Raw genomic sequence first — 12,033 nt, 5'->3', positions numbered from 1 at the left:
AATTGCTTTCACTTGAAATCTAGACCTTGATTGAATTTGTTAACTAAATCATCATGAAGAACTTTTTTGTGGATTCTTTTTCTATAAAATATATAAGAAATTCCAATCTTTCTGTTTTATGTGAGCTCTCAGGCATTTGATTTTAGACACTTAACTTTATTTGACATTGATGTAACTAGTGAGTCTACAAGTGTGGCTCATGTAGGAGGCATTGTCAGAGAGGGCTTGTTCAAATTCTCCCTCTCCTTTTTTTTTGGGGGGGGGGTTTAAAGGGGGAAGTCATGCATCTTATCTTGACAGTACATGTCAATTAAGTTTTTCTTTAAAAATGAAATTCTCCTTTAAATTTATATTGCCTTAAAATACAACAAACATCTTTATTCTTTTGATTTACCCCAAGTATTTATTTCTTGCTGCCAGTGTGAGAGAGAATTTAAGTAGAGTTTTATTGGTGGTCCGGTTTCTCTGTCTTTGGTCACAAACTATGATTTCTTTTGGATTCTCGCTTTGTTTCCAACTGTCAAAGAGAAAATGCCAAGATTTGGGGCTGACCTTTCTGCTTCCGAGTTTTTCCTATAGTCACAAGGAAAGGGGAATGACCTTTAAGGCCCCTGCAGCTGTAAGCTCAGGTAAACCACACACTCTCGAATCCACAGGAAATGAAATGGTGAAGGTCATCTCTCAGTATAGAGCGCTGGGGGAGGGGCTCCGAGTCATCAGTCGATTTGCCTTTCATGATCTCAGAATGAAAGACGTATAACTGAGCTTCTGAACTGAGATCAAAATCGTGGTAGTTTTCCAAAGCTTCTGCTTCTGTTTTTCATGAATCCCCTCATGTTCATAGAGTCAGGAAAATTGTGTTTAAGCATGAAGATTTAAATTCTTAAACTCTAATTTCATCAGGAAACATCAGACATAATGATGTCCACCTAGTTGCCTTGCTCTAGAGGTAGGGAAATTAGGGGTAGGAGACCCCAATACTATCTCCTGGTACTTTGCAGATTGGAAATTTCTTTCCTACCTTGCATTCTAGGTGTTCCCATTTTTTTCTGGTAGATGGAGTTCACATTTTTAAGGGATATATGCATATGACCGTGAATTATGATTGTGAGTTGGGCCCCTGGTGTCAGAATGCTGGAGTTTAAAATTGAACTGTGCTGCTTATTAGTTGGATTACACAAAGAAAGTTGTTTATTCTTCTTGGACTCAGCTTTCTTATCTGTAAAATGGAAACAATAGTAGAATCCTTTTCATGGGACCATTAAAAGTACCATTGAGCTGATATATTTTAAAAACTTAGCACAATGCCTGGGACATTGTAAATTCTCTTTTTTAAAAATAAAATTTGTATACATCATTGAAAATATTTTTAGTTTATGGCACTTGCTGACTTGTTGTTGTTGTTGTTGTTATGGGATGAATAGAGAAAATGTTGAAGCTTTAAGTGTAGCCCTTGTATGCACCAATTCCTTTGAATTTTATGTATTAGTGTTTTAGTACAAGTAGGTTTTATACATGTTTAAAACATAGAGTTTTCAGTGCTATGACTCGTTTTACCCAGCACATAACACGTTTTATTGTCTAGCTAGTAATAGGCGTTATGACAACTCATGTCTTGCCCATGAAGGATAGGTGCTCAGCGACAAGAAGGGAGTGAAAACTAACTGCAGTTCCTTTCTATTAAAAAAAAAACAACAACAAAACTCCATGCTTACAAACCCACTGACAATGAATCTCTGTGATTATAAGTTTGATGGGAAAATTCACTTATAAGAGAATTTATACTAATAAACAATGTTACTGCCATTTGTGCAGTTCCTGGCACTATGTAAAGATAAGTGGCATGGGTGAGTTCTCTCATAGAAGAAAGGAAACTGAGAAACAGAAGTTAGTCTACTAGAGGTTGCAACTGAAACTCGACCTAGAACTTCAGCTCTTTGGTTTCAAAAGGAGAAGGATTGGCTTGTTTATTTTCTGGAAAGTCATTCTTCTCCGTCTCTTAGGTACCTGTGCCGTGTCCCTTCTGAGCACTCCTTTCCTTCCTTTTTTTCTGCCTTTCTTTGCTTAATTACCTTCCTCTTTGATTTGTTCCTTCTGTAATTGCTGTCTGCATGGTACCTCTTTTGGATTGGCCCCAAATATTGGATTTCTTGGTCCTAATGTGAGCCCGAACATAAATTATCTTCTCTCTTGACATCTTTATTCTTGCATTACAAATATTACCCTGGAAGGCCTCATTGAGCTAATCAAGTTCTTCTTGTTTTGTACCTAAAATAAACTGCCTCAGGGAAAAAAAAAAGTCTGGGTTGGAGACTGATTTTTTTTTTTAAGTCATTGGAAAAGCTCTGTGTTAGAATTTGACTTGAGATTGCGATATTGAAAAAAACCCAGGCAAGGCTGTCTGGGATTGGCTTTTAAACTGGTTGCAAACTTGGCATCAGATTGATGAATTAAGGATTGATTTCTTGTTGTATATTTAGCATTTATGTATTCAGTGCTTTCGTTCATTGTTATTTTTAGGATAACTACTTTGGATGCATATCTTTAAGGGTTTTTCTGACAAGTTATTTTGTAGAAGCTCTGGCCTAGCCAAGAACAAACCACAAATCTTACTTTTTGTATAGGTTTCTCTCTACTTTATTAGGCTCCTTATTTAAAGATGCTTGAAGCATTCTGTGGCATTGTCTAATAATTTTTCATGTTATGGATAAAAGAAAGATGAAGATATACTATCATTTTATAGATGTGAAATCTTTCATTTTATGTGTAGACCTTGAAGGCAAGTTATGATTTAAAGTCTTTTTGTTAAAACCATCTTCAATAAAATATAGAATATAAAGGAATAGTTTACTGAGAAATAATGGGATTATTATCACTATTGTTATTTCTTGATTTAATTAAATTACTGCCGTAGTTCTATGGAAACAGTGTCTCAATGATTTTTGTTTCTTAACAAGAAAGTCTAAGCTTTCACATTCTTATCATTTTTAAACTCAGAGGTCTAATGTGGGAGCAAACCTAGAATGTTCAAAATGTTTTGGGCTTAGAGTCAGGAGGCTTTTAAAGGAATAGGATAGAAGAATCCTATTCATGTATTTGCTACCTTAGACTTTGGAAGGTCTGGTCACCTATCTGCACAGAATAATTGATGATCCAAGAGCAGAAATCGGTCTTCAGCCACCCCCACTAGTTACGTGAAGGAAAGGGGAGGGAGATCGTGAAGTACCTATGTGTGCACCATCTCCATGTCAAGTTCTCTGTCCACAACTAAAGATTTTTGGCACCATTTACTCTAGTTGTATCAGTTTTCTGAGGTCATTTGGAATCCTTGGGCCATCTTTCGTGCAGCCATCCTTGGAATTAAAAATAAAATGGATCTGAGAAGTTGAGAGTCAGCCACCACATTGGCTTCCGGAATGGTGGTTACGATGATCTGTGCCTAAGAGCCAATCAAGGGGCTGATTCTCACCTCTTGAGTCTGTGCCAAAAACCTCTGGGGAGAGGAAATCTAGACACTGATCTAAGACTTCAAGGTGTGGTCACCACCCTTATGCTCACCGCCTGTCACCCAGAAGTCACTCCTTGCCCAGACCATTTTCCTGCGCCTTTGATGTTTTAACTGGCTCTCCATAGGTGACCAGTACTACAGCCCCGTCTTCCCTTTGGCTACAGCATACAGACTAACTCATTATTTTTTGCTCCTTCGAATGTCATGTTTTCACCACCTTTATGTCCTTTTACTGCTCTTCTTCCCTATTTTAACTTTGCTCCCACATCTGGGGCCTGGGGCCAACATCTTTGCCTATTCAGAGCTTAGATTTCAGTTTCTAATTCTTTACCCGAACGCATGCCCTAGAATTTCAAGTTTTTCTATCTGAGCTCCTTCAGACCAGTAAACTACACTAATGAAGGACACCGGATACACAAGGATCATCTTTAGGTCTTCATTTAAAGATTTTATTTAGAAAACTTTTTCTTCCATTAAAAATAAATGTTAGGTATATTGTATGTATGTATGTATGTATGTATGTATGTATATGTATGTGTGTATAGAGTATTTTTTTTTAACACTTCTTAAATAAATTTTTCACCTAGGGTGGCTGTCCAGAGCTTTATCCCTAATCTCTTGGGGTTATAGGAATGCATAAGTTCATTCTTCTCTAACATTAGAGATAATTTCATGGAAAACTTTGAAAACTGAGGTTAATACTGAGGCAATGTAACAAACGCAACCCTTTTCCCAACTCTTAAAGTTGCAGTAAGAGCTTTTCTATGCATTGCCCTCAGGGTAGAGATGACATAAAAAGCAAGAGTCAAATTTGCAGCTTTGAGTTCTTACATAGACTTTTGTGGATCTATAGAAGCCACTGCTCTCTTTGAAGCTATTAATTATGACACCCAGATATTTGAAAGGAGGAAAAAAAAGATACTTTGGATTTAAAAAGTTTGCTTTAGAGCTTTTCAGACCTAGCATATAGGATTGGGGACGGGGTGTGAAGATAAGACTGCTCTGTACCTGCTTTCAAGGAAAAATGTCCAACCAGGTGTTGGGAAAGCCTACATGCTGAGGAATACTTGAGAAGGGCCCCACCTACTATTTCTGAAGGTAAACTCCCATGGGGTGGGATAAGACAAATAAATGTGGGGACAGAGCGATAGATGTGGAAACCTGAGAACACAGAGAAACTCTGCACACTCTGTCCTAGACTCTCAGAGGAAGCAGTCATGGCAGTGGAGAAATGTCAGCAGAAGCCATCATTAGGCCAGCTGGACCTCTCCTCTGTGTCTCTTGTGGACTCTGAAAGGTGCTCAAGAGCTGCTGAAACATTCTCCTTCCCAATATATAGGGCACTAAAGTGGCAGATGGGTATAGATAGAATGAAGGCTGTGAAGTGGCCCACCCAAGCCCATGACCACAGAGCAGCGCTGTTTCAGTAATGAGGATAAGCTTCAGGTGGCCTCACCTATCCAGAAGTAAGCTTAAGTGACAGAAATGTGGTCTCCATGCCAATCCAAAGTACTAACAGTGCCTTTCTCCTCTCCTGAGTCATTGTCAGGCCAACGTGCCTTTCTTCTCTGGCCCTCTGGCTTCTCGCTGGCTTCCCTACCTCTCCCGAGCCTGTCTCTGGCCCTTTTGCAAGCTCAGAGCCAATGCACTTTCTCTGAATATTAGCCTCACACTGCTCTGCGCCTCAGGCCTGAGATGACATTATGGGGTATGGCTTTCCCTCACCTCACGGAGAAGCAGGTCTGGTCCTTTTTAGCAACTTAGAGCTCTTTAGCACCATAAAATTAAACTTCCAAGAAATTCTTTGTGCGCCCCTCCTCCTACAGAAAATGGCCCTGGCCTCTAGGTGAATCGTCCCTAGTGTACTGTTTTAGTGTTCTACAGTACACGTATGCACTACACGTAGAGTCCGTGGGCTACTAGCTTGTGCCAACGTGTAGTAGGTATGCAGTTTTCTTGAGCTACGAACTTAGGCGTGCAAAAAAACTATGTGATGTCACTAAAAACATAATCACAGGTATCACCATAGCTTAGAGAGCCCCATCTGCTAGTGGATCTTGTCAACTAAGGTAACTCACTTTTGGTTAAAAACTAAATTTTTTTTTTTTGGTTTATGACTCAGTTACTGCAGGCCACTCTCACATCCCTTCTCTTCTTTCTTGGTGGCATCTAGGCTTAGTAGAGGTTTATAGAGGGCTGGGGTGTTGGCCATAGTGGGGGAAGCTGGTTAATGGCCATCCTCTGTCTTTTTGACTTTTTGATAGCCTACTAGGTGATGAGCTCTACTCGCTATCTCTGTTATATCCTCTGAGAGGCCTGTGGTCCCATCATGGTCTCCATGTCAGGTCCACACATTGAGTCTTCTCTACTCCAGTCTCAAGTCTTCCAGTCCACTGGTTCTCTTGACCTTTCCAAAAAGCTCTTGGTTGGGAAGGGCCCTGGATTTTTGTATGATTTCCCTGGGGTACTCTGGGTTGAGCAGGACTGGAAGCAGCTGTTCAGAGACTCTCTGCCTAGACATTGTTATTCTACCATTCAGGAGATAATTACTCATAAGATTTCTCTACAAGTACTGCCATTTCCTGGGCCACCCCCTTAAGCCTAACAAAAGCATTTTCTGTTCTGAACCTTCTGAACTCTCCTGAGCTTTCTACTTTCCTGTTCCTCTAAGTTGGGACTTGGCTCGGGGATGATCATAAGGCTCCTCTCCTGGATCTGGGTAGCATCTAAGCTTTATTGACTTCCCTCCAAATTTTTCTTTCGCTCCTAGTGGTCAAAAACTGGTCAAGGGTAGGAAAATGAGGTAGGGAAATATCATTATATGTATTTCCCTAACCTCGGTCCTCTGAGTTTGGCTCTAGATAAACTTTTTGAATAGAAACAACTAACTTATTCAATAAAACACCTGGATCTTAAGATTGAAAGACATATTTTTAAAGATTTTTGTTTGCTACAAATTTGTAAAATTTATGTAAAACTCAAAATCTAAGAGTTGAACTCATCTCTATCTTGGAAGCATGCAGATAAAAACCTTGATGCTTGATGGTAAAGGAAGGGTAGAAGTAAAAGCAATGGAAAGTGAAAGCATATAGTTCTTTTCCATTGTCTCCCTTCTTTAGCAGAGTTGTTTTACTTACAAAATAAAGCCTTTCCTTGCATTTCAGACCCTCTGATCTCCCCCTTTCTATGATTGAGTGTGTAATCAGTTCCATAGCTTCGAATAGCTTCTTAGGTACATGCCTTGGTTTTTATTTTATTTTTTAAAATTTTATTGAGTTAGTCTGTAGGCTCATCAGAGTCAAGAATGATTCTGCTTCTGTAACCTTCCCTGTATTTATAATGATTTTCTTATGGTTAATTGGATGAGAACGCTCTTACTTTTTGATGGCTGTTTTTTTTTTTTTTCTATATCCAAAGTAGGCTGTTCCACCCTTAAGTACTGGCAGGGATTGCAATAGGATTTAAAGTGTTTGAGATAACTGCACAATCTTAATATATGTATATTTATAAAAATATATTTTACATGCTTATAAAAATATATTTTTATGTTTATAATATATACATCATATATAATCTCCAAGCTGCTTTTTTTTGTTGTCGTACTGCTTCTATATTTTTGTTGTCTTTCCATTCTCTACTAGACTTAAAAAATATCATGGTTGTTAGAGAATTTTAAATGCATCCCTCTTATTCCGCAGATGAGAAAACTGATAAGGATGAGGAATGTGCAATCATTTGCCCAAAGACACACGGCCATTTAGCAGCAGCATGGGAACATGAATTCTTGGCTTATGATTATTAAATCGCCTTTCCTTTGAGACACAAACATGTTTCACAACTTGTTTGGCTTATAAGACCATGCAAACTTGCACAGTGGAAAAGATACTTATAAACGAGTGTTAATTGCTTCCTGGACTCTCTGTTTATTGACAAATGTTTGGTTTCTAGGCAAAGAAAAGCCTCTTTGCACAATTACAGAAATAACCTGATTAAAAGAGACTTTTCCAAATAACTCGTTAAATAAATTGATCAGACTATGGAATAAATGAAGCTGAGGGCACTTGGAAACATCAGATAATGTACAAAGTGACACTGAGGAAATATAAACACCAAGTTAGGGTCAATTATCTGTGTACAATAGTTTCTTAGTTCTTATAGTTGGTAAAGACTAAGTGACCGAGGCGACATTTTTTTCTGAACTCAAAAAATCTGAATATTTGAAGTTTAAACTCTCCAGTTGAAAAATAGGTCAGAGAAAAAATTCTGGTCAAGCCAAATTAAAAATTTTTTCATTGATAGGGGGAACTACAGTAACTTCATTATGTCCCCCAGGCCTTACTCGTCATTTTTGTGTACCTGGATGTGTACGTTGTGACATGGGAAGACATCGTTATGGAGTTTGGCCAGTTAGCCCCATCTGGGCTGATAACTACAAAGCTCAGATTCTGTAGGGTGTGAAAGTACACAGCAGATTTGTAAATTTAGTTATCTCTCACAAGAAAGCTGTTATCTTTGCGAATAGAATTTCTTTGAAAATTTAAAGGAGAATCTCATTTTCTACGAGATCAGTCTCTATGGGGAGGATTCAGAAAGCAAAAATGATTTTAACATGCTTGTGCATTTGGACATAAAATTTCGTAACTGTGAAAAGCCTAATGAGATGGTTCCTAAAGGCAAGTTAAAACTGCAGCATCAAGCAGAAATTTTTTATTATCCATAAGAGATAATTAATAATGCCATTTGGCACAGTTAAATGTGCAGAAAATAGTACAAGAAGTAAGAATGCTTTGCTTTCCTTTTGCTTTTCAAGGCTGTTCAGGCTCCTTTTAAATTGCTTACTGGGAAGTAGACCTTATGGTGTAAGGGTCATGGACTTAGAAACTAATTGAGATTCATTGTTTTGCTGCTTTGCCGCAGATGGCTCATACAGAACATAATATAATGCTAGTCAAATGCATGTGGTATTTGGAAATAATTTTCCTTAGATAGGTTTATAATCATATAATCCAGCTAATCTTCCTAAGGGCACGATCACTACCCACCATGTATTCCTTAGCTGGTTCCAATTTTGCTGGAAAAACTCTTAATTCAATTCATAATTTTAGTCTAAAACAAAATGAGCTTTATTTTTTCCCCTTATTGCATTAGCTTATAGACAGGCTGGTTAGGAAACAAACCAGACAACATAATGTGCCACACAGTTGCTGATAACAGTTGTTTGACGTTTTTATACCTCTGCTCAAAGAATCAGCTACAGATAACCTGCCAGTCACTTCCCACCAAATTGGAAGTCAAACCACTGTGTTTAGTTTTAAAGAAAACTCTTCCTTATCAACTACTTTTAAGTATGACAACTGTATTTAGGGTTGTTGGGGGAAAAAAAAAACTCATAAGAAACAACCTTTATTTTGGATAGTTTTAATGAAAACTTATATACATGATTAATTTGGGAGAAAATTGCTTATTAAATGAAATTTTTATGAAGACTAATGTGCACAACTAGTTTAAGCATTCAGTTTTAGCTTTTGTTAAAAATGCCAGTTCCCAGACTATCTTCGCTGAGAAGGAATCTCTGGAGGTGGAGCCTGTCACCTGGAGCCTGTCACCCAGATTTTAAATAATTTTGCCCATGTGATTTTTGAGGCATGCCAAAGTCTGAGAACTAATGATATAAAAACAGAGAGTTTGAATTTTTTTTCTTTCTTGTTCAAGCCTTTTTTTCTTCTTCTTCTTCTTTTAAATTTCACTTAAAATGCGATGGCCCCAGGTGGGGTCACTCTGGTCTCAATGGTCATTTACTTGATGACAAGAATTGGTTGCCTGAGAGCATATATAAAAGGAGAAAGAGGAGAGAGTAAGGAACCTCGGTGTCTGACATAAATGGATGTTCCTCAAGGGTGGGAGAGAAGGGCACAGAGAGGGCAGTAAACTATCTCCATGATCATTTTGAGTAGGTATGAAATTTCTCAACTGAATGCAATGAAATTTCTCTCTCGAAGATATGCCTACATTCTTCCTGACTTCTCCCTTGGAAGAGTCTATTGAATGTTGAATGCTAAACACGTGCTCTATATCTTGCTTGGAATTAGTGGTCCTACTCCTAGAATTACTAAATAGCAAAGGCTTATCGAGTGCCAATTCTACACCTTCGATCACTACTGCAATCTAGAATCAACTGGGTACCTTAAAAATGGCTATTGCCCTGCTGTCATTCTAGGCTAATTAGAATTTCTAGAGATGAGGTTCATAACTTCCACTATAGATTCTCATGTATTGCCAGTTTGGGTCTTTCTCTTGGGGACAATGAACTTGCTATTGAATTTTGATGCTTTGGCAAGGAAAAGTGGTTTTAGAGACAGTTTGAACCTTGAAATTGGAAAATCTGGTTTCTAAACTGTCTTTGTCTTAAGATGCATGATAAATTGTACTTACTACCCTAGTGGCCAGAGAACTATACGTACAGTATTTAATTTATAAATACCTAACATCTGTTAACCAATATTTATTAACAGGACTCTTATAAAATGATTTCATTTTCTATGTTGTTATATTATTTCACTTAGTTCTCATAACAAATATAAGTCATTATATTCTCTTCGTTTCACAAATGAGGAAGTTGAATCTCAGAGAAGTTAAAAATTTACCCCAAATAATAAATACCATTATTTATTGAATGATGACTACATGGCGGGCATGGTATAAAGTGTTTTGTAGATTATCACTGGATGAGATATACAGTACTCCAGTTTTCCCTGGAATATGATCTGTAAACACTGGTCTCTCAAGATGTTTTGGGGGCGGAAAAAGAAGATTCTGTGATCTACTAAGTTTGGGAAATGCTGAATACTTTTCCATCTTGTCAAAAATTCTAAATGCATCATAGATAACAGTAAATACACTGAAATGTCAGGCAGGAACGTTTCGCATAATGCTCCGTAGGTTACTGGACCGTGAAAATCTCATTTGACTAACCACTTGCCAATGGAACCTATTTTGAAAAATACTCTACCACAATTTTATGACCTAGAAACTACATCCTAGTCTTATATATTAAGAAACCAAGACTCTTAAATTCAGTCACTTGTCTACAGTCATTCAGCATGTGGCTGGCTGTACTAGAACCTGAGCCTATTTTCTGATTTAGAAAATTATTCTGTTTCTAAAGTCTAGTGCTCCAGGGTGCTAACTCTGATACTTTATTTCTGTTTGTAAGCTGAAATAGAATTGTTGAGAGAATTAAATGTAATGCCACATATAAAAACATTTTGAAAGCAAAATAATATATAATGTCAGAGTTAGGTAGCGTACAGTTTAAAATAGTATACGAATATTAATTTTTGGAGGGGATCATTTTTATTCTAGCCTCTGAATTATACTTTTAAAGGATAGTCTTCATAGAAACTGAGATTTTATTATTGACAACCCTAATAATCTATACTTCAACAATCACCCTCAAACTTTTTTGGTGGCATTTTGTTTTATTAAATAGTCGACTATAAAAAATGTGAACTTGGAACTAGGGCAAACAGTATGTTGCTTTCACTTCAATAAGAGTAAATAAATGTTAGTGTAATTTACAAATGTTTTCTTAAAAGTACATTTATTTAAAGAAGAAAGCAAGACTGAGAAACAAACAGGGCAAGAGTCAAATTTCCTGAACATGCTTTACTAGAGAAGTATAGACTTGACTGGAGAGACTTGTGATTCCAAAATTGGAACCCGTTAAAAGTTAAGCAAAGAGAAGGTAAAATATTACATGAATGCACAGAAGGCATATTTCTACTTCTGAGAAATATGTTTTATGTGGTCACTTCATATGTCAAAAGGTAATCGCATTTAGGAGAACAAAGAACAACTGATCCCATATTGGGGGAAGATAAAAGGCATCTTCAATTCTCCTACTCACTGTGAAGAAGAAACAAGCCCAGAGGGACAGCAGACATCCTCAGTCACAGCAAATTAAATATGCAGTTGGCTTTCTATGTCACCAGGCTGAGTTAGAGTGGGAATTATTTACAGCACTTTGAATGCAGGTGGAAAATAAATCTACAGAGATCCATAACTAATGTGTATGGAAATTCTTTCCTTTATTTTCTCCTCCTTGCCCTTCTCCCCAGTGCGCTTGGAATGAATTGATAATGGCAAAGGAGCCAGAGAAATGAGTGTGAAAGTCACAATGCTCAGAAAAGATCGCTTCAAGAACAACCACTCTGTCCTGGGTAAGTGGGAAGGGAATGAAATAACATCTCGTGAAAAGATGTTCATCAATGCAAAGGGTGAGGGTGAGCGAGTAGAAAATGGAAGATGCTATGCATTAATTCCTAGCTTAGGCCTTTGCTTGAAGCTTACAAGAAATAATATACACCTTGAGAAAAAAAATCACAGTTCCTTAGAGACTTTGAGCATACTATCTTTCTGAACCTACAGATAATTGTTCAACTCTACAAATAAATGTTACTTGAAAGCTTGATATTAATGAATTTCTACCCGGAAATCATTCTTGACTATTTTGTTCCTTCCTGAGG

General features: G+C 37.4%; 2 protein-coding genes across 5 annotated transcripts in view; one reads left to right on the top strand and one right to left on the bottom strand.

The window, feature by feature from the left end:
- BACH1 (BTB domain and CNC homolog 1) overlaps window positions 1-11,711 on the top strand; it is a 205,402-nt gene extending 193,691 nt beyond the window's left edge. Inside the window, exon 5 of the mRNA XM_036219567.1 lies at window positions 11,626-11,711. Within this exon, the coding sequence (XP_036075460.1) occupies window positions 11,626-11,670 (45 nt within the window). The 3' untranslated portion in view covers window positions 11,671-11,711. The remainder of the gene's footprint in view (window positions 1-11,625) is intronic.
- GRIK1 (glutamate ionotropic receptor kainate type subunit 1) overlaps window positions 1-12,033 on the bottom strand; it is a 330,275-nt gene that overhangs the window by 2,431 nt on the left and 315,811 nt on the right. The gene's annotated exons all lie outside the window — the stretch shown is intronic.

This window comes from Rousettus aegyptiacus, unplaced genomic scaffold (assembly GCF_014176215.1).
Source record: "Rousettus aegyptiacus isolate mRouAeg1 unplaced genomic scaffold, mRouAeg1.p scaffold_m13_p_4, whole genome shotgun sequence".
Classification (NCBI taxonomy): domain Eukaryota; kingdom Metazoa; phylum Chordata; class Mammalia; order Chiroptera; family Pteropodidae; genus Rousettus; species Rousettus aegyptiacus.
This window is presented reverse-complemented; position numbering and strand designations above follow the sequence as displayed.